At 41.4% G+C, this 22,789-nt stretch overlaps 1 protein-coding gene across 2 annotated transcripts in view; it reads left to right on the forward strand.

Annotated features, from left to right (window-relative positions):
* The first annotated feature begins 1,066 nt into the window (after window positions 1-1,066).
* The window catches only part of PMEPA1 (prostate transmembrane protein, androgen induced 1), a 123,531-nt gene continuing 101,808 nt past the window's right edge, over window positions 1,067-22,789 (forward strand). For both annotated transcript variants that reach the window (XM_042462999.1, XM_042463000.1), the window contains exon 1: window positions 1,067-1,440. In XM_042462999.1, the coding sequence (XP_042318933.1) occupies window positions 1,338-1,440 (103 nt within the window). In that variant the 5' untranslated portion in view covers window positions 1,067-1,337. The remainder of the gene's footprint in view (window positions 1,441-22,789) is intronic.

Raw genomic sequence — 22,789 nt, forward strand, 5'->3', positions numbered from 1 at the left:
ATACACACACATTCATGCAAATGTATGTACATATACATACATACACACATGTATGTATGCACATTCACATACAATACACACACACACATATATATGCACATACACATACATGCACATATACACATGTATATGTATACATACACATATATAAGGACACACGCACACATATACATACATATACATACATATACACACATATACATGCATACACACACATATATATGGACACACACACATATATATATACATGCATACACACATATGTATGTATATATGCACTTATACATACATACATATATACACACATATATATGTATATATGTACACACACACCTATATAATACGCACACACATATATACATATATATGTGTGTGTGTGTGTATATATATATATATATACACACACATACACACACATAGAGTCAACCCCCAGCCCCACTCCCTCGTTTGCTTCCTTTCAGTCTCACACCTTCCCTTTATTCCTTCTCCCCTCCCTTTTTTGCAAAACCTTAACAAATCAACCAGAGCATGGTCCCTTTTCAAAGAGCCCCCAGAATGGGCAGCAGAGGGCAAGGGAGTTAAGGGGCGGAGCTAGGAGGAGGAGGGCCGCCTCTGATTGGCCCAGCCGGGGCAAAGCCATTCTTCCCTGCCCTGCTTGCTGCACCTTCTCTTCTGTACAGATTGTCTTCCGCGCCTCTGCTCCAGCCGCCGCCGCCGCCGCCCCGCCCTCCAGAAAGGGCAGTCCCAGTCTAGCGCTGACGTCACCCCGTCTGTCTGCTGCTGCTTCTGCTTCCCAGGCTCCCACCCCCCTCCCTCCCTCCTTCCTTTGCTCCTTCCCTCTTCCTTCCTTCCCTGGTTCCCTCCTGAAACTGAATCTCCTTGGACTTGAATGAGGGAGCAAAGGACAGGAGAGGGAGGGAAGAGAGGGAAGGAGGAGGAGGAGGGAGTTAGGAAGCTCTTGCTGAAGGAGAGACAGAGAAAAGAGGAAAAAGAGGAAGGAAAGGGAGAGAAAAACAAAGTAGCAACGAGTCCCTCTCTCTTTCTACTCTCTACTCTTCTCATTTTTTCCCAACTTATGAGGAAATGGAGAGGCTGGAGCTGAGGAGAGAGAGCTCTTGGTTCGAGGAGAAAGAGCGCTAAATATCTATAATTTAATGATTAAGGGTTTCCCCCTCCCTCCCCCCGCCCAAAAAAAAAGTCACAGAAGAAAGAGACAAAAAAGAAAGGGGGGGAAGAAGAAAAGAGAGGGGGGCTTTATGGTGAGACCCCTGAAGAGGGTCCCTCCCTTGGTGGCTTCTCCTCCTCCCTTCCCTCTTTTTTTGTTTTGCTTCTTTTAAATGTATAACTTGATGGGTCTCAACAGCACAAGCGGAGCCAACCAGCCCAATGTCTCCTGTACCTGCAACTGCAAGAGGTCTTTGTTCCAGAGTATGGAGATCAGTGAGTAGCCCCGCACTTTCTTTGGGAAAACTCCCTTCCCTTCCCTCTCTATCTCCCTTTCTCTCTCTCTCCCCTTTTCTTTCTGTCTTTCTCCTTCTCTCTTTCTCTCTCTCTCTTTCTATCCCATCCCCCTTTTTGTTGCAGGGGTGCGATGGCCTTTTGCACTTTGTACGTTTCCAATTTTATATTTGTACAGTTGTTATGGTTGTGTTGTATACACGTTGTTAGCCGCCTTGGAAGAAAGGCGGATAGAAACAACATAAACCAGTGGTTCCAATACTTTCGCCCTTTGGAGGCAGAAAACGACGGCGACGGAGGGCAGAGAGAGAGAACTTGTTTAAAAGAGAGAGAAATTAGGAGCTGTGTATTTATTTATTTACCTGATTATTATTATTAGTAGTAGTATTATTAAGGAGGGGGGTTTCTTCTTGAAACCTTGCCAAGAGCCCCCCCGGCTTCCCTTTGATCCTCTGGGGTTTTTCGGAGTCCCCTCTTTTCTTTTCTCTTTCCGAGAGGGAGAATACAAAGTTTTCTCTTTTCCCAACCCCTTTCCCTCTCTCTCAAGTTTTGTTTTAAAAAGCGATCTTCCTGTGAAGCTTAGTCTTTCCTGCTCTCCCTCCCCCCCCCCAAAAAATCCCCACACTTTACTTCACCTCCTCCAAGTCGACCATCCGTCCACATTGAAGGAATAATCTGGTTTGATCCCGCTTTAACTGCCTTGGTTCCATGCTATGGAATTTGGGGCACAGTACTTGGTTGTGGCACCATAGCGAAGCCCAATACTCCATCCAAGGCAGTTAAAGCGGGATCGAACCGGATCATTTCCCCCGCGTAGACGCAGCCCAGGGAGCTTTTGTCTCTTCTTCCCGGAGCCAGACGGCGGCAAAGTCTGCTGGGTCTATTTAAAGCCAGCAGCTCCAGCCAGCAACGCCGGGACAGGGGAGCAGATGTCCTCTTAGCCAAAGGAGGACAAGGTCCCGTGAAATGGAGGACCCTCGGGGGAATGGAGGACGCCCCCATCCCTTCTCACAAAAAAAGCTCAGTTGGAATATAAATCCCTGTTCTAAAGGGAGGGGAACCCTTCCTCCTGGGCAGAAGGTTGAAATGGAGGACATGGCCCAAGAAGAGCCAAAACCACCCATAGAAAGATCAACCCAGGCTTCTTGGTCCTGCTCCAAAGGGAAGGCATTTTGGAAGCCCTCCTGGGCAGAAGGTTGAAATGGTGATGATGATGATGATGATTAAGCTTTATTTATACTGTATAGCGCTGTAAATTTACACAGCGCTGTACATACAGTCATTTTAATGAGACAGTTCCACGTCCTGGAAAAGGAGGACGTTGGGGAGTCTTAACAGCCCCCCTTCCCAGCCCAGTCTTTCCCATCCCTCCAGCCTTTCATTATATTTGTTGCTACTGTTGTGTGCCTTCAAGTCATTTCTGACTTCCTAAGAGAAACCTGTGTGGGGGGGTGGGTGGGTGGGGGGTTCTTGACAAGGTTTGTTCAGAGGAGATTTGCTATTGTCTTCCCCTGAGGCTGAGAGAGTGTGACTTGCCCAAGGCCACCAGTGGTTTTCTCCTGGCCCAGCTGGGAATCGAACCCTGATCTCCCGAGTCCTCAGATCATTGTCTAAAATCGTAAACTACATGGTACACCTTTCTTTTTTCTCTTTATGACCCGCAAACACAGATATAGCAGGGTTTTGCATCATGTTCACAGTCTGTATAAAAGGAAAAGCTTCCTGACCCTAAAAATAGGAGCCCTCTCTTGTAATAAGGGAGACTTGCCAGTTCTATGTCACACTACGCATGTGCATTCAATTTAATTGTCTAATGTATGTGCAAAGGAGGCATCAGGAGTGTGAAATCTTTTTGGATGTTAAGCCTTGTTTTCCCTCTGGCATAATTGGGGAGGGGAGGGAACAGGAGATTCAGATAGCTCCTCATTATATATATATATATATATATATATATATCCAAATAAAAAGCTAAAAAACACCCCTACAAGTATAAATTCCTGCTTCTTATTCATGCTCAAAACGCAGGATGTTTTGGAATTCCTCCTGGACAGAAGGTTGAAATGTAGGGCATGTCCTGGAAGAGAAGGCTGTCTGGTCACCTATCAGTTTTCTTAGGGAAGGGCTATTCAGAGGTTGTTTTGGCAGGTTCCTTCCTCTAAAATATAGCCAGGAACTCCTATTATTCATGGGCAGTTTCCCATCTGAGTACTAACCAGAGCTGACCTTGCTTAGCTTCCAAGATCAGACAGCATCTAGTGCCTTCAGGGAATTAAGGTAGAATACTGTGGCATAGTGGTTTCAGTGTTGGACTAGGACTCTGGAGACCTGGGTTTGAGTCCCAGCTCTGCCATGTAAACCCACTGGATGTCCTCAGGCATGTCATACTCAGCCAGAGAGGATGATGGCAATGGCAAACCCAGCTGAAGAAAGTTGCCAAGAAAAGCCCATGATAGGTTCACCTTAGAATCACCATGAGTCAGAAAAGACTTGAAGGCATACAAACTACAAATATATGCTGTATCAGTTTTCAGCTCTCTCTTTCCAGGTTATCTTTTGTACCGTTTCCCCAGCTCTTTCTAGCCCCAAACCGCACACCCAGCCATTATATTTTTAAAGGTACATGTCTGAGAGGCATCTCAAGGTGATTTGCCATGATAATTGAAAGAGAGCCTCCAGAGTTGGAATGCAGTCTATCTTGGAATGCTAGGTGTCAGGGACGATCCAGGGGGATGGGAGGGGGCTTTTGTGGCTTTGGTGGTCTGCCCTATGAGTTTCCCCAAGGCAGCTAGGTGGCACCTTTGGAGGATACCAGGATGCTGGACCAGATGAGTCTGGACTGATTTAGCAGAGCTCTTGTTAAGAGTTGTCCATTCCAACTCCAGAATGGTGAGTCAGCTGCTGCTTCCCTATGCCTGTGAAAAGCTTCAGTTTTGCAAATCTTTGGAGAAGGGGTGACATGAATGGAAAGGAGGATCTACCATGACAGAGTAGAATAATAGTTTAGCAATTACACTGCCTAACCGAGGAGCCTTGTCTCTGTGTGTGTGTTTATGTGCACCTTGGGAATGCGAACGTTATGTCCAACAAACTAGAATTTGTGACTATAAATAGTAATCACTAGGTCTGAGAAGTAGATTACAGCTCTGTCTAGCCTTCTGAAAGGCTAAGTCAGACAAAGTTGGCTTTTTTCCCTCCGCCTGTGTGGCTAGAGTGTCTATAAAACGGGCAAAGTCAATGTATTGTACTAGGGATCAAAGAGCAGGACCCCTCCATTCTACTTCCTGGATATTTCTAAAAATGTTAAGGCTGATTTGTGCTGTAATAAGTTGTCAATACATGTCTGAACTAGTTTTTTTTTTTAATGTGGGGGGATATATGTAAGTGAGGTAGGGTGGTAAAATCACTTTATAAAATGTGCTGGGTGGACTTTAAATCATGCAGGCTGCAATTCTGCAGTCAACTTACCTTACAGTTAGACCTACTATTAAGCTTCTGCATAGGCATGTATAGCATTACAGTGGATGCAGTCAAATGTATTTACACACTGTTCTTTCTTTACTCTTCTGTAATATTATGCACATGCTGTGCTTCCTTTTTAAACTCTGAAGCACAGGCAAGCATTGGGAGATGTCCAGATTTTTAAACAGTTGTTCTGTTTTTAATGAGTTTATGTGGTTGTCACCCCATACTGCCCCCACCCCATCTCCACACACCCCTGTCTATATCATTTCTTGGTGTGGCAGTGCCCTTGATGTAGTTGCTATACCGCCAGACACATCAGGTCTAATAATGACTGTTGGAGGTGTAAGTGTCAAATTATTTCCTCTTAAAAGTTCTGCAAATTAAAAATCAATGTCCATGGAAAATGTGATTTCTCTCAATATTGCAGCAATTACATTGGCTTTCTCTTCTCTCCCCACCTCTTCTCCCTTGCATCCCATCCCCAGTCTTTAAACTGTTTTGGCTGTGGCTTTTGAATATTTATCTACTAAAGAATCCCCGACACATGACAGTACTGTATTTTCTTTGCCTATAAAAATATGTATGCAGCTTCTGCCTACTGTGCAATGAAATGCCAAATGTTCCTTTCCTCCTCTTCCAATCCCCATCTCCACATTTCCCCCCCTTTTCTTTTCAAATTCATCACCTTTATTTTCAGTCCTTTCCTCCAGGCTAATCAGCCATAATGATGTTTTGGCTGACATGGAGGCAGTCTTGTTAATTTCGTTGTCTGCTCTTCCAAATAGACTTCATTTCTCACTTCTGATGAAGTGGTACTCAAGGGAATGTGACCTGCAAGGTTAGCATTAGTACTAACTGCATTCTCGCTCCTTCTCTCTGTGTGCATTTACAAATGCATTATTTTGTTATGATCACAGACTAAAGGAGGAAGGAGTGTTTCAGAAACTTATTCTGATGTATTTTCTTTAAATACATTCTCTAAGATATCAAACCATCCAAGTCCACTAATTTTCTACTGATTTCTACTAATCTTTTTGGAAGTGTATGGCGTGCAAACAAATTTCAAAAACACGATCTTCTAGTTTTGGGACTGTTGAGTAATGCATTGGTTCCTTGTGTAATGGGATTTTCTTAAAACCAACAACAGCACAAACAGTTACAGTGTTGGAGTCTGATTTCTTTATTTCTTAACTCTATGTATACCTTTGTTGCAGGTAAAATTTACCTGCTGTCCATAAACATTGTATGCTTACTTGGAAAGAATTCTAATTTCAGTCTGTGGGACTTCATTCCAAGTATCAAAGTACATTGCTTTAGTCAGATTATGGTATACCAAAGTTGTGCTCATATCTGTGTGGAATAATTATTTTTTCTGATTCCTTAATGGAACCACTCTCTATTAATGCCCACAGAATGCCTTATGATTTTACCTCTGGTTTCTGAGATATATCACAACAGTACTAGATAACGTTTCTTTGATTGCAGTTGTTTCAGTTTTGAAATCAGATCATTTTGAGCATGATATTCAGCTTTGTTTGTCTTCAATTAAATTCAAATTTAATTTAAAACTTTCTTCCATACACAAATTATTATTTGAATATGTGTAATAAATGCAGCTAGATTTGCCACACTATCTTAATCTATTATAACTAAATCTCATAGTATTTAATTTGAGGTAACTTGATAAAAAATTAGATAATAATGCTGCAGATACCTATATGGATATTTGTGTGACAGCAGAGGGCAAGTAAGTATTAAAATCAGACACTATCCTATAAATTAAAAATCTTTTTTTTATTTGATAGGCTTTGCAAAAAACAACAGCACAGAAATAATATAGTAAAACCCATGAAGGAAATACAGTAAAGGTTTTTTGAACAGTTTGTTCTCTTTAAAAAAGAAAGAAAGCAAGATTAGGCACTTTGAAGATTGGTCTCAAATTACTATGGCCTGTTACAGACAGCCAAAATAAAGCTGCTTCGAGTCACAGTGGAGGTTTGGTGTTTCAATGATGCATGCGTCCTAAGAGTCCAGAAGTCGCACCAGCACCAAAGCCACGCTCCAGCCCTAAGGACTGGAGTGTGGCTTTGGTGGGCTTCTGGACTCTTAGATGCCTGCATCATTGAAACACCATACCTCCACTGTGACTCGAAGCAGCTTTATTTGGCTGTCTGTAACAGGCCAATGTTATTTAAGACTTTTCAGGGCTTAGAACATTTATTTTGCTTTTTGGATGGAAAGGTTTATGGTGGAGAATTAAGAAACCCCTTCTTTCATACAGACTGAAGTACTGTGCCATTTACTTGAACGTAATCTGAAAAAATCAATGGGACATACTTCTAAGAACATACATAGGATTGGATTATGTAGTGATAACTATTGCTGCCACCCTGTAGACACTTAGGGAAATCCAGTGTGGCTATCAAAGCCCCTTTGGTTTATTACAACTGTCCACCCTGCATTGTGGTCATTGCTGTGTTACTTAATAAAGTACACTGAAACAATTAAACTCTTTAAAACTTTTACCACTTCTTGAAAAATATTGCCAGACTTTATGGAGTGAGACAATAATCCTGATGGGGACTTGTATGTGTTTTTTAAGTAGTACAAATAGCTCAAAGATTTTCTTCCTTCTACTTGTATTTAGTCTATGCACTTGTTGTTCCCTGATAAGCCGAGATATTAAAAATTACATTACTTCCATACCCCGGTTCTTATCACCACCACTGTCAAGATTTATTAAAACTCTGTTCCATTGTTAAGAATGGAAAAGTCTACTTTTATAACCACTAATAATTGTGTTCAATAAGGGAAGAGTTGATGTGGTTAAGGGGTAACTGAGCCACCTTGAGTGATATTGTGTATGTGCACCAGAGAATAATACATATAAGACTAAAACAAACATGAGCAAAGCAAACACATTTCAGTCTGACAAGATGCTAATCTTACTCCTTGTGAAAACTGATAGGGAAAATTTGCGAAGGAGGAATAATAATACGCTTTTAAAATATTATTTTTACAACATATGTCTTAATTTACACTTAGGCTAATGTGAAAACTTGTGGGGAGGATCTTTTTGAATAGCACCTGTAGACAGAGGAAGCACCCAGTTACTAAGGGCAGCCTTGGATTAAGATTACAAAGAAACTCTTTTCATCTCTTTCTTCCCTTTCCCCTTCCAAGTTCAAAGTCTTGACTACTGTACAGACTGGCAAGTACTCTGACCCACCATAGCAACCATCATGTGATGCCCTTTGAGGCAGCCAGACATCTCTGATGTGGTTCTAATCAGACAGATGAGTGAAATGAGGTCAAGGCAGATCACACTGTTGGCTGCCCATTGTAAATAACAAATCATTCAATCCGCAGAGTATGGCTGCATCCTCATTAACCTACTATGCTTCTTGCGCCTTGAAACAGTTAATTCTGCACATTGATTCTCTTCAGCAATGTTTTCTGGTTGAGTTTGTTTGTTCAGGTTCACAGTTTCTTAGCTGAGGGCGTTTGTTTCAAGGCAGGAAGTTATACTTCCTGCCAGGGGTATGTGTTGTCTGAGACAGACAAACAAGGAACATACAATTTTCTCTGAGTTTAAGGGCAGAGCTATAAATCCCTTAAACATTCATCCTTTTGCATATTCCTACCATAGTCTTAGTAATGCCTCATTTTATCAAGATAGCATTGGAGACAGCAAACTTTTTACATACAGGTTGAGTCTCTCTTATCTGGAATTCCAAAACCCAAAATATTTTAAATCTAAACTTGTCCACATGGGTGACTGAGGTAGTGACACCTTTGCTTTAATGTTCAATGTACAAAACTTTGTTTCATTTACAAAATTGTTAAAAATATGTATAAAATTACCTTCAGGCTATGTGTATAAGGTGTATATGAAACAGAAATGAATTTCACACTTCGGCTTTGTTCCATCTCCAAGACATCTCAGTATTCCCAATTCTGAAAAAGTCCAAAATCCAAAACACTTCTGGTCCAAATTTTGGATAAAGGGGACCCAACTTATATTATTTGATTATGAAAACAAGTCCTTCCTTATATGATGCTTCTTGGGCTACTTGAGAGATTTAAAATAATTTGGGTGTGCATATGTGATTCCTGTCCATAGTGGATGCTCTTTCCCACTTTTTACATTGGTGCTGTAATGCTGGCAGGTGCAATCCAAAAGAATCAGGAAACCCATACTCACGGTGTAAAGGAACAAACTATCCCAATGCAATCATCTTAAATCATTCTTTGGCTATTTCAGTGCCGTTAGCCGTAACCTAGAACACAGTAACATGATGTCTTGTCTGCAGCCATGTAGCAGCAAGATGATTCAAATCAATAGTGTGAAGTTCTATAAATACCCTAAAGGCAACAGATCCTGTTGATCTTGGAAGCTAGGAAGGCCCAACCCTGAATTAATACTTAGATGGGAAACCACCAGCAAATTCCAGGTGCTGTGGCTATCTTTCAAAGGAAGGACTGGCCAAAACACCTCTGAATATTCCTTGCCTAAGAAAACCTACAAAAAATAACATGGGTCACCATACATTGCAGTTGACTTGAAGGCGCGTGCGCGCGCGCGCACACACACACACACACACACCAACACAAAACACACACTCATTCCTGCTCTCCAACATACACGTGTATGCATACTTACTTAGGTTCACTGTGTGTGATGTAATATCATAGTGGTAAACAGAATTTGGACATGTCCTTTGCAGAGCTAGACAGGTTTTGGGCTGGAAGGAAAAAAAACTCAAGCTGAATCCAGACAAAACTGAGGTACTTACAGTAGGGGCCCCCAAACCAGGTATAGGGTTGCAACCTCCAGTCCTGATGGGTCACGCTCTCCACAAAGGACTGTGTTCGCAGTCTGGGGGTGCTCCTAGATCCGTCGCTTCACACGACGACAAGGAATGCGACAATCAGGAGTGCCTGCTATCAGCTTCGGCTGATATGCCAGCTGCGCCTTTCCTGGAAGTAAAGGACTTGAGAAACAGTTGTACATTCACTGGTAACCTCACGACTTGTTCTGTAACGCGCTCTACATGGGGCTACCCTTGTGCCTAGTACGGAAACTTCAGCTAGTGCAAAATATGGCAGCCAGGCTGGTCACTGGAAAACTAGGAGTGACCGAATTACACCCATCTTAAAATCTCTTCACTGGCTGCCTATAGTTTCTGGGCACAGTACAAGTTGTTGGTTATACCTTAAAGCCCTACATGGCTTGGGTCCAACCTATTGGGGATCGCCTGCTTCCATATAATCGCCCCCGCCACCTCAGGTCCTCTGGGAGGAATCTATTGCAGCCTTTAAAAACCAGACTAACTGCAACCTCCCAGACGGCCTTCTCTGCAATTGCTCCTAAACTATGGAACGGTCTGCCAGACGAGATCCGTCAAATTGCCAGCTTAGACAGCTTAAAAAAGCTGTCAAGACGGATCTCTTCCGGCAGGCCTTTACTTAATAAAGTGCCCGGCCACAGAATGACTGCCCCCCACATCATGGATTAGCCCACTGCTCTGTCCTTGTTATATTTTTATTGTATTTTTAAATTGTGTTTTTATAGATATTTAATTGTTTAATCCTGTTTTGGGGGGGGAATTGGGACATAATTTCGTAATGTGGATTTTAATATGTTGTGAGCCGCTTTGATTGTCTTGTAACAGAAAAGCGGGTATAAATAAAAGTATTATTTTATTATTATTATTATTATTTATGTCTATTGCATGTTCTCTGTGTCCTCCTCACTCTCTAGTCCTGCTTTGCCCGCTTCCTTCCTGTCAGTAGTTCTCAGCCCCAATCCTGCCTAGTTCTTTGGTTCTTTCCTTCCCCTTACCTTCCCATTGCTGGTATTGCCACTGTGTTGTGTTTTATCTGATCTAGTTTTTGAAATCACAGTGTCCTTTAGCTAGTCTCTTATTTATTGCCTGATTCTTCTATTGCTCGCCCACAGAATGCCACTGTCCTAAGCCTTGTGACTTTACTTATGAGCCTTTTTCTTGTTCCTTCTTCTTTGGTTCTTATACTTTGCTTTACTTTAGGTTCCTCCTCTATCTGTTCTCCCTTCAGCTTCTTTATCCCTGATTTCCCAGTGTTCCTTATTTTCTGTGGCCGGGACCTCTTTCCAATCCTCAAACTCTCAAGTGTCTTTCCAAACAGTCAATGTTCTCTTATACTGCAGATGTTGGACTGCAAACAGTTGAGTTCCATTAGCAACTGAATGTTAGTGTGGCTAACCCTTCTCAGCTGATCAGTGTTGGATGTGTCACCACCCATACACATCAGATTTATTGCTTTCTTACTTTAATAAGGGAGAATGCTATGCCAAATAATGACATCACCAATTCTAAAACCCTAGGAAGCGCATCAGAATACCTATTCCAGACATAACCTATTCAGACATTCTGTATTCAGTGAATACATGTGGTTCATCTGCACAGAATCTGTGCCCAATTTGATTTCATAAACAAGAGCATCAGCTACAGAGAGTCATAGTTCCATTGTATGCATGCATTTCATGTTTGCCGTGTTGGGTGCACTTAAAGTCTGCGTTTTTGCATATACACTTTAAACATCTTACAAGTGTACACTTAACACAGTAATGTGTATGGTAGCCCTGAGACATTGCATGATGTGTAACCCAAGCTTGATCCTTCTCTTGAATACAAAGGTCTGTTTTAAACAAAGTTCAGTCTGCCCTCCCCATATGGGGATTCGTTCCAGCGCTCCCGTATATGGGAAAAGAACATATATTCAAGCCCCATAGAAAATAATGGGGTGCATGCTTGTGGTGGTGTCTGCTCGCGGCAGCATGGGTACGCACCCCGTTACTTTTGCCGGGGCTTGCTCCCGGTAAGCTGAAAGCCGCGGAAGGTAGCCCACCTTGGGGAGGGCTGACTGTATGACTAAATAGCTCATTTACCAATGTAAATGCAATGTCACTATCCTTATTTGGTTATAGGGCTAAACTATGATTTAGTCACTGTGTTGTGATATGAAGGGATTCTGTGATGTATGTGCTCTCCTCCCTCTCTTCTTCCAGGCTGCAAGGAGGAATCTAACTTTTTTGCTTCCTTGCAGAATTAACTAATGTTCACTGTTCTATCTGAACTGTGACTTACTGAAACTGCCAACTTCAAACCATGGCAAAGGAAGTTGTCTTGATTCAAAAGCACATTTAATGTTAACTCAACTTTATGGTTCAGTGAACACTAAACTGGTAAACAGATGCAAAAGCTTCAAATTTCCTCCTTACAGCTACACAGAAGGAGAATGCCTGAGCCCAAGGTTTATTCACGTATACTAAATGTATTAATACTACAAACCTATGGTCCATATTGTTTCAAAGACAAATTGGACAGGTTCAAGGTCTTTTCTTAGTCCTTAGTGTAACTTACATACTGTCTTACTCATGTATAGTCTAGACATTTTAGTCAAAAAATGACTGAAAACCTAAGTCAAATTTTTCTCCCCGAGTACATTTCTATACTTATCGTTCACTTAAGCAGTCCCTAAGCGGTTTAAAAGTGTAAGCTTATTGCCCCCAACAATCTGGGTACTTATTTTAGCGACCTTGGAAGGATGCAAGCCGTCGAGCTTGAGCTTTTCGCTGGTATTGAACTTGCAACCTCATGGTTTTGAGTGAGTGGCTGCAGTACAGGCATTTAACCACTGCACCACCAGGACTATCCATGGGTCTGTGTAAATACTGTGCTTTAATCTTATCAAAAAAAGGAACCATCCCCTGATGAAAGGCAATGTTGCAAAGACAACATGTTAGTAATCTGTCCTGGAAGGACTGATCCTTTTTTTATTCTCTCATCCTCCTGACTTTAGTATGCACACAGTTAGGCCTGCTGAAATTTTGTTAAGTTCTTTGACATTATTCCTTTGCTTTTCTCCTGAAAAATTTGCTTGTTACATGTCCCTAAGTTTTTCTCCCTCGACTTATCTATGGGTCATATCAAAATCCATAATTTGGGCTCCAAAACCTGTCCTCAGTTTATACATTGGTCAATTATAGTTGAGTATATACAATAGATCTGTGTTTAGTTTACTCTGTGGTACTTCTGTTTTATGGGATTAACAGCTGTGGAGTGTTGCAACCATTCGTATCGGTGTTTTCTCTGTGCTGAAGTTCATTTTTTTCCTCCCAGACCTCAAGCAGTGTTTTATCCTTTCTTCTCTCTGCTCTTTTTGGTTAGCAGGAAGTTAAAGGGTTATTAACTTAAGGGTTTGTCTGGTGAATAGGCCCAGAATGCCTTTAGAGAAAATACTGTACATTAAAAGTCCCCTTGTACATATGTACCTGCAGTATTCCTAGAATGGACTTTCAGGCACATGTGTAGTGAGAGACTTATATATCTAGATGTCAGAAAATCCAGACTGCTGAAATCTGCAGGGATTTAACAGACTGCGATTGGGTCAAAACTGAATCCCATAGCAGACATTTGCAGCATGGAAGTCAAAGACAGCTCAATATAACTCCAAACAGCTGTCCTGAGAAACTTGAATGTTTCCAACCTGTGTCACAAATATGCATACAAATAAAAAATCCCTTTAACAGATCATCAGCCTATAGAATTATTTTATTTTATCAAAACTGATAGTCCAGTGTTCACTTTTTGTTTTGTTTCCTAAAATGTTCATACTTTCCACATTCAGAATTACTCATTAGATTTGGACTAATGATTTGGACAAAAGAGTGAACAGACGGCACTTTGCGCCAGCTTGGGCCCAAACTAGGGGTGCACAGGGCTGAGCATTTACACACTAAGCCACCCCACACACCCTGGGTGCCATCTTGACATGCCCCCATGGTCATGCCACGATGACATCTGTGTGGCACAGCCCCCAAACAGTGCTGCACTGCCTAAAAAGAACCTCCAGTTCGGCTTGGTTGCTGCAGCCTCCATCTGGGGCAGAAAGGGGTGGCATGTCCTCGCCGCTTTCTGCCTATTTGTCTAGTCTCTTAGTCATTGCTAGCAATGAGATTTGGGGTTGGTGAAATATTGGTTTAAACCAGATGGTTTGTTCGTGCAAAGATGTATGGTATATAAACCAAAATGTAAGATTCTTAACCTCAAAATGCAGTGCATGCTCTATTCCAGGCTAGACTATCCAGGGTGATATGTCCATCTAGCTTTAGATTTGCTTACTCTTACGGGCAGCAGCAGTTTAACAGAAAGGTTTTCCTCCCGTATCTGGAGATGCTGAAGACCAGACATGAAACCATGTGCTCTTGAGTACTGTTCTACTGCTGAGCTGTGGCTCTCTCCATACCTATCTATTATCTATCTATCTATCTATCTATCTATCTATTATCTATTCTATCTAGTGCTGTTTAACCAATGACCAGTCTTTTCCCTTCCTGAGGAGAAGAAAGCTTTTTTGGTTCACCAAGGGGAGAATTTAGAGTAGGCAGCTTCATCCTATGGCTTGGTTTTACTTTCACACTGGCCTAGTTAACAGCAAGCAATGACTTGCATAGTTAAAATAGAAAAACATGCAAATAGTGCATTCACACCCTTGGTATTGCACCAGACATTTAACTGTATTGCAAGCACTGAGGACATCAGGAAATGTAGGTGTTATGTTGTGACTACCGTTTTGCTTATTTGTTAGTTATTTTTATATCCTGATTTTCCTCCGCTGAGTTCAAGGCAGCATAATGGCTCCTCCTCCAGTTCTCACATCATCCTCACAAGAACCCTGTGGGGGAGTTAGGCACAGAGAGAAAAGATGGGACTAGCCTAGGCTTAGCCAGCTAGTGTCATGGCTCCAGCACAGATCTGGACATGGTTTCCCAAGTCTCAGGCCAAGCAGAATTCTAACCATTATGCAGCACTCACTGAAAGGGGCTTCTGAAAGAGATGGGGGTGTTCTACTGGATTGAGATCCGAGCCCAGGTTTCAGTAGTGACCAGAGTGCATTTGCACAGTCTTGTTAGACTACTGTAACAGTCTTTGTGCAGCTGCCTTTGGAAACTGTTGAGAAACTTTAGCTGATCCAAATGATGTGGCCAGAATGCTGACTCCCTTGTTAATACGTTTTCACTACCTACGGTTTGTTTTTCGGACACAGTTCAAAGAGCTGCTCCAAAACACCAACACCAAAACATGCACACCTACTCCCAACAAAAGCTTCCCTGTTACAGTTCGGTAGGCGTCTGATGCTATTTTTTATCTATACGAACTGCAGTCCTAAGATCTTCAGTGAAGTCTAGTCTGTCCCATCCCATCCGGTCAGTGTGAGACCGAGGAGCGCCTTCTCAGTCAGGACGTAGCCGGGGGGGGGTCGTGGGGTCTGGACCCCCTTCCATTAGATACAATGATGGCGCTTGCTGATGTGCCGCCGTGCCCAGCCCCATTCTAATGGTGGCACTTGTTTGGACCCCCCCCTTCCCCAATCCTGGCTACATCCTCTCTGGAACTCCTTTCCCAGGGGGCTAGGTTTGCACCCTCCATCAGACAAAGACTTTTTTGTTTAAGCCGACTTTTAATAGTAAATGCTCTCAGGGAGGCTTGTTATTGGGGAGTGTACTTTACTTACATTTTAACTTTTTTATGTTTAAAAATACCTTTATACTGCTTTAAATGTGACTATTTTAATCATGTCAGGCTTTAACTGATTTCTTCTGTAAGGTGCCTTCCCACTTTGGAAGAAAGACAACCTATTGAATGAATAAAGGGATAGTTCTTAGACCCTTACAAGTGGGTACTCCCATTATAGTCACATTTCTGTGCAATGCCATAACTCACTGCTATGTCAGTGTTAGATCAGATGTTAATTCTGTATGATTACGTCCACAGCTTTCCAAAAATATTAGTTTACAAAGAATAGCTTGCAGGTTCGGAACGTATCCTGCCTGACTCTGGCTGATCCCTTTGTAGGTTTATGATGTTTGTTTGAAGCAGTGTGGAACACTGTCTCTACTGTCTACCTCCATGCCACATATTAAGTGTAATGGTTATTTATCATTATAATTCATTTCCAAGGGTAAATGTGAATAAGCCTCCTGGGTTAGATTCTGTTAAAATTTAAAAGCTAGAATGCTATTTACAAGGCTAAAAAATGTAAGCGTGTTGCTTGAATTTTTCAATAATTGCTCTTATTTGTGAAGTATGTAATCCTGTCAATGGGACTAGCTTAATATTTGCTTGCTGTGCCAAACTGCCTTGGCCACACTACGGTATTAGTTTAAGAACTTTCTTCTATGGAAAAAAGAGCCACTGACTACATATGTGTTTCTAGTGAATTAACATCACATTTTTAAAAATGTTTGTAACTGTTCAACTTAAGAACTAACATGGCCAACATATCAACATGCCAAAAACAAAGTCTTTTTTTTTAATCTAAAGTTTCTGTGATAAAGTAGCAGGGAAGCAGGACCTAGGTCCATTTCGAGAGGCCACTCTTGGGACAAGAAAGAAATATATTTAGAAGTACATACAGGGACAGTAGCCTTTTAGTGATGGGTTAATATAATATTTTACTTCTGTTCATGGTAGCCCAGACAGCTGCAAGCTATGAATGCATTACACAGCCAGTAGAAGAAATGTGAAGCACTGTCCACCATCCTATTTACTACACTGCCGTGTCATCTTCTGAACTCCAGTTTATTGAAAATTGTACTTCTGATAAGAAGACCAGTTCACATACTTGTGCATATATGTGCACACACATTAAAATTCATGCTGTAGTTAGCAAGTGATACGTGATACAAAAACAGATACATTACTTTGTTCAAAAATGTTGCATCTCCCCTAAACTATTTATTGTGTGGTTGAAAAGACCATATTGTTCCCTAAAATCTCAACTGAAGATAAGGTACCGGCTTTCATGTGCGGCTTGACTCTATAGGGGATACATATCATGCTGCAACCAACTTGCACTAAGAAACTGAGAGAAAAGACCATCACTGGTGTCTCAGCTGGACAAAGCAAATGTCCATCCATCTCAGAACTTGGAAGAGGTTACATTGGGATTCAAGGAATTGTAGTCGAAAAGTACCATTTCCCACATTTTGTTACTATCCCTGTATCTTCTGTGCCATGGACTCTGTGTCTTAATTTCATGCTGGTTTATAAATACTCTCTTCGTTTATCCCCAGTCTGCTACAAATAATCAGTTGAATTGCACAACTCAATGTTGTGGTACGTGAAGTAGGGAGAAAATTGTACCTCTTTCCATTTCTCTACAGAGTGCATAATTTTAAAACCTATAGTTGTCTTCTCTGGCTCCAGTCCCCACTGCTTTACAAAAATCTGAATATCTGAGAAAGTCATTGTAGTGAACACACTCCAACCTCTTTGCTCATCTTGATTGCCATCTGTCTGCATGTCCCCCCCCCCCCCAATCCAGTAGTCTTTCTTTTGAGATTATGTGACCCGAACTGTGCATTCCTGAAACTGGGTTCATCTTCCATTTGCAGATTTGCTACCTCCTGCCCCCCACTACAAAGGATTTCTAGTATAAAATCTACAGCTCATGAATCAACTTTGATTATGTTGTGTAAAAAGCATGACGTAGAGTAATTCTTTGTCACCCCACCCCCACCCTACACACTTTTTAACTTTGTGATTGGTGTCATGCAGAAGGCCAAAGGTATGCCTTATGGAAAGCATGATTCATTATGGTTGTCTGTGGACTAGTTATCTTTCAGTAATTCAGAGAGATGCTACTAGCCAAGAATGAATCATACATGGCTAAGTGCACAAACAAATGGGGTCATGCTCATCTGCAGAAACTTTCAGACTATTTATGGCATCCGAAGAGGTGGGTATACAAGGATGGTGGAATGTGTGCCAGTTACTCTTGTGAATAAAGCAGTAGGTAATTTTAATTCACCATTATAATAAACTCTTTTCTGCCTGTTGCTAATGTCCTTACAAAGGACACGTTTTAAATGCTGTTGTGTCTGTTTAATCATATATCAATTCTAAGAGTTTCTGGATAATTACTTGTTGAAAGGCAGTTAAACCTCAGCTTTGTCATACCCGTAGAAGAAGCTGCTGATTGAGAACTGTCCTCTCATTCCATTTGAAAGACATGCCTTGGCTTATTTGGAGTCAATCTAGTGTATAACAGATTATGAAAACTGTCGATGCTGTAATGTAAGGCTGTTATGTACAAGATCCAGAATGAAAAAAAAAGTTCTTATCTGTTCCATGCAGCATCACAATTTTATTTAACTAGCCCATAATCAATAGGCTGAGTGATTCTCAAACTTTGGCCCCCCAGAGGTTTTGGACTTCAGCCCAGAATTCCTGACTGTTGCCAAGGTGGCTGGGGCTTCTGGAAGTTGAAGTCCAAAACACCTGGAGGGCTAGAGTTTGGGAATCACTGGGCATGCTACATAGACTGGTGACATGTAATGCTGCGTGATTCAAGGGCCCTGGAACACTACATAGGTAAGGTTCATGCCCCCATATCATGTACAATCACCCTGTTTTTTCACAAAAATGCCCAACAATAGTGGAATTCATTTTTAATTTGGTTTCTCTACAGGCAGTATGGACATGGTACTGACATTCAATTTTAATACATTTTTAGATGAGTATGCAATTTTCAGCAAGGATACAATATCTTGGAATGATGCTAGTAAGATGATGAACATGGACTTGCATGTGATATGTCTGATTGTTCTTCTACAGTAGGCTACTTGGCAATTATTTTTGTCTGTGCACAACTGGCAACTCTTTTTCACTGGTTTTTCTTTCTCCCACTGGAAATGCTAGCTCTTATGCTCCTAGATCAGACTTCCTTAACAGAGTTGTCTTGAGATAAATGATTCCCAATGCTATGTAGTTATGTTTTTTTAAATGTATTTTTGAATCACCTCCCCACTCAGTGAGTACTTGAGTAGATTTTACAGTAAAACTCCTAAAAGAAGAAGATGAAATAACAGCAGTTAAAGAAATCTGAAAACAAAACAGATGAAATTCCTATGTTGCAATAAACAGGAGAACCCCCCTAAAATCAAGGAGTGGTATTAATCTTGGAAACGTGATGGACAGTATTGGGTGTGCCAGCCATCTAAAGATCAATGCAATGGATTGTAACTAGCCTTCATAACCAGGGCATTTCTATGGGAGAAGGTGAATGAAATGCTCTGCCCGATGTTGTGGAGAAGATGTTTAAACTGTGGATCCACTTGTGTAGACCTCACTGATTTATTGGTCAGCTATTCATATCAGGTGTGTCAAGGGTGTTATAGGACTCTGCCAACAATACCAGGTATTGTAGGCTATCTTGCAGAGGAAGGAACTGACAAAAACTACCTCTGGTATGTTAAAGAAAATCCTATGGAGTCGCCATAGGTCAGCAAGCAATTGGTGCCGCACACACATATCAGTGACTCTCCTCCTTCCCGTTTCATCCTCAGCAGAGACACGTCTGTATGTCAGGCTGAGTGGACTCTCAAGATCATGGAATGAGGTTCATAGCATGTTCACTTGGTAATTTTGCCCCTGTCTCTTTTCTTTGGCTGCCTAGAAACTTGGGACTGGAGAAAAATTATTTGGTGGGAGAGAATTTTTTTAAAGGGCAATGTCTTCAACTGCCTAATAGCTAGACTCCTGGCTGCTCCCACTGCTTTAGGCAGAAACTAGAGGAAGGCCTTTCAAAACAGTACTAAGGCCTGTTACAGACAGCCAAAATAAAGCTGCTTCGAGTCACAGTGGAGGCATGATGTTTCAATGATTATGCGTCCTAAGAGTCCAGGAAGTCGCCCAAAGCCACACTCCACCCATGTGGGACTTTGGTGTGACTTCTGGACTCTTAGGACGCATGCATCATTGAAAACCCATACCTCCACGTGGTGACTCGAAGCAGCTTTATTTGGGCTGTCTGTAACAGGCCTAAGATTTCAGTTAGACTCAGGTATAGCCTCTCTCATACTATAAAACTGGAAGAAAGATGTGAAGAACTCTGAATACCGGGAGCAGGGCAAGGGCAACCTCCTCTTCTAAGCCGGCTCCTAAGTTTTGCAACAACAACAAAAAATTACCTTGGCCTCTAGCTAATGCAGAATAATTATTGGCAGTGATCAGCATCCATGGTAAAAAAGGGCAAATCTATCTTTTTTTCCTTTACTGGGGGGTTGTTGCTTGGCAAAGCACATGTGCTCTATTTATTCTCAAAAGGCTTTTGAAGGAAGTGTGTGTCATCTCCTATTTTGCTTTAGGCAGGGTCAGAATGTGTATGTGCTTTTTCTGACTATCCGTCTGGATTTTTTTACTGAAATTTCCACAAAGAGTCCAGCCTGTACAACAGAACTTTGCTTGAAACTTTCAAAGTGACCATTTTCCTCCTGTCTTGAAATAATATTGATGGCAGTAACAATTATTATTAAATAATATTTAGGTTATATTTATATAAATATTGTTGCAATAAAAGAAAGGGGAAAGGTTTCTTTCAGTTAGGAGAAAGTGAGCAGGGTTTTTTTCCAGATCTGTTGAAACCAAAATAAGTGTAACGTTTAGTGCATAGTGGTCTGAGTGTGGCTACAACCTGGAGACAGGGCCTGTTACAGACTGCCAAAATAAAGCTGCTTCGGGTCTCTTTGGAGGTATGCTATTTAAATGATGCATGGCTCCTAAGAGTCCGGAGGTCGCGCCAAAGCCACACTCCATTCCTAAGCACTGGGGGCAGCTTTGTGGGCAGCTTCCGGATTCTTAGGGACCCATGCATCATTTAAACAGCATACCTCCACAAGAGACCCGAAGCAGCTTTATTTTGGCTAGTCTGTAACGGCCTAGAATTCGATTCCCAGTTAGCCCATGAAATCCTCTGGGTGACCTTGGGCAAGTCACACTCTCTCAGCTCAGGGGAAGGCATGGCAACCTTCTCTGAACATCGTGCCAAGAAAACTCATGATAGGTTGCCTTAGAGTCACCATAAGTAGGGAATGACTTGAAGGCATACAAACAAAGAGTTTTGATTTTTAACTCTTTTGTAATTGATGTATTTTGTTGTAACCCACCCGGATTCTTCGTGATTGGGCGGGCTATAATAAATCTTACTATTATTATTATTACAGCAACAACTTCCTCTTCAAACCAGGTTGTAGCTGGGAGCATAGGGAGAAAATGAGAGCATACCCCCCCATCAAAATGTAAAAATGGTTCACCGTTTTTTTAAAAAATCATATTCACTTGGTAACTTTACCTCCCTCCTTTCTTTAGAATGTTCAAACTACATTTTCTAAAGCTCCACTGAAATGTTAAGTATTCCATGGAAAAAATTTGGGGAACTGAAGGAAAATTTCATTGGCAGGGGAGCAGAGTCTTACTTGGAGGAACACCTTCATTTTGTCCCTCCAGCCCGGGTATCACTCCTCTCAAAAACCTCTCACTATGTAACGTGTATAATGTGTATGTAATGTACCAGTTTTGGGCAACTTTTGAAAATAAAGTGTGTGAACATGCAAAAAGTTTAGGCAGCTGTTGCACCTTTTATTCCTATAACGTAAGCTTTGTTTTGTGCCTTAGTAGGTCCTACATATTCCAAGTGGTTGGAATGATTCAGGAGATTAAGCCTTTTGGGATGGGGGGGGGGGGGGGGAGAGAAGCAGTGGGCTTTCTGTGCTTTCTTTGCTTCTCTTGAGCAGAAAGAGCAGGACATTTTCTCCTGGCATAAAAGCTTTCCCTTTCCACTCTCCAAACTTCAAGTGACACTCTGATAGGGTTGAAGCCATCCATTTAGGACAAAATGAATCTTGATCTTGGGCTTAGCAAACTGGTGAAACAAACACTTCCACAGAGCTGTCAGCACTACGGTTTTGGAGTGGTAGACTCAGACATGGGATTACTTCCTCTAGCCACTTTGAACTTGTTCTACTGCCACCTAGATTTGCTTTTCTTTTTAACCTAGTCAACTCCTCCAACATACCGTTATTTTTCATGCAGGTTGCTTCAGCAAGGGCCGCCAGGTTAAGAGTGCTGTGCCAAAGCTGAGAGTCACAGCACTGCTGAAAATTAACTTGCTTATATTGTTAATGAACAAAAGAAAGCTTACCAGAACCTTGACAGTCAAACAAAGCATCTTGCACCTCTCGGCGTACATAACATGTTTTGATAAACCTACTATGTCAGACCATACATTATTTAACTTTTGTGTGTGTATTACTGGATGAAGGGCTTGATTTGACAGGGTTAAGTCGCAGTACTGAGCAAATGGAAAGCTGATGAACAAAAAGCTTAAAGTAGGACAATTAAAGGATATGAATATATTTTACTTTCGTAATATATTGAGTGGAAACAATTCATATATTAAAAGACATATTGAGTAAGCACTTATCTGAATTCAAAATCCAAAACTGTTTTTCATGTGTAGCGGAAGTAGTGACACATTTTTTACTGTTTGTTCCAATGTCACAAACGTTGTTTCAATGCACAAAATGATTAAAAATATTGTGGATAAAATTTAACTTCCGATGAGATTTATAAGGTGGCAACAAAACATAAATAAATTTCATGTTTAACTTGGTCTCATCTCATTATTTACATGCAAATCACATATGTATATAATATTATGTTTAGAATGCAAATATACCAAAATCGTGAAAAAATCAAAAATACGTCGCATCCCGAACATAAGGGAGACTCAACCTTGTAACTGTAACACAGGTTTTTTCTTTTCTTTTGGTTTTGGTACAGTTCATGGAGAAGTCAGATCTCCACGGTCTCAGTTTAACAGTGCAGTTTTTAAGCTGGCTGTAAAATGGTACAGTTTCTCCTTTCCTGTTCCCCCTTTGTGTCAGCTTACTTCAGTTTGCGGCAATTGACTGAAGTTTAAAAGTAGGTTGGCATGCAGTTAAGTTAGTAGGGGAAAGAGAAGAAGGGCGGAACCTTGCAGT

This window comes from Sceloporus undulatus, chromosome 4 (assembly GCF_019175285.1).
Source record: "Sceloporus undulatus isolate JIND9_A2432 ecotype Alabama chromosome 4, SceUnd_v1.1, whole genome shotgun sequence".
Taxonomy (NCBI): Eukaryota; Metazoa; Chordata; class Lepidosauria; order Squamata; family Phrynosomatidae; genus Sceloporus; species Sceloporus undulatus.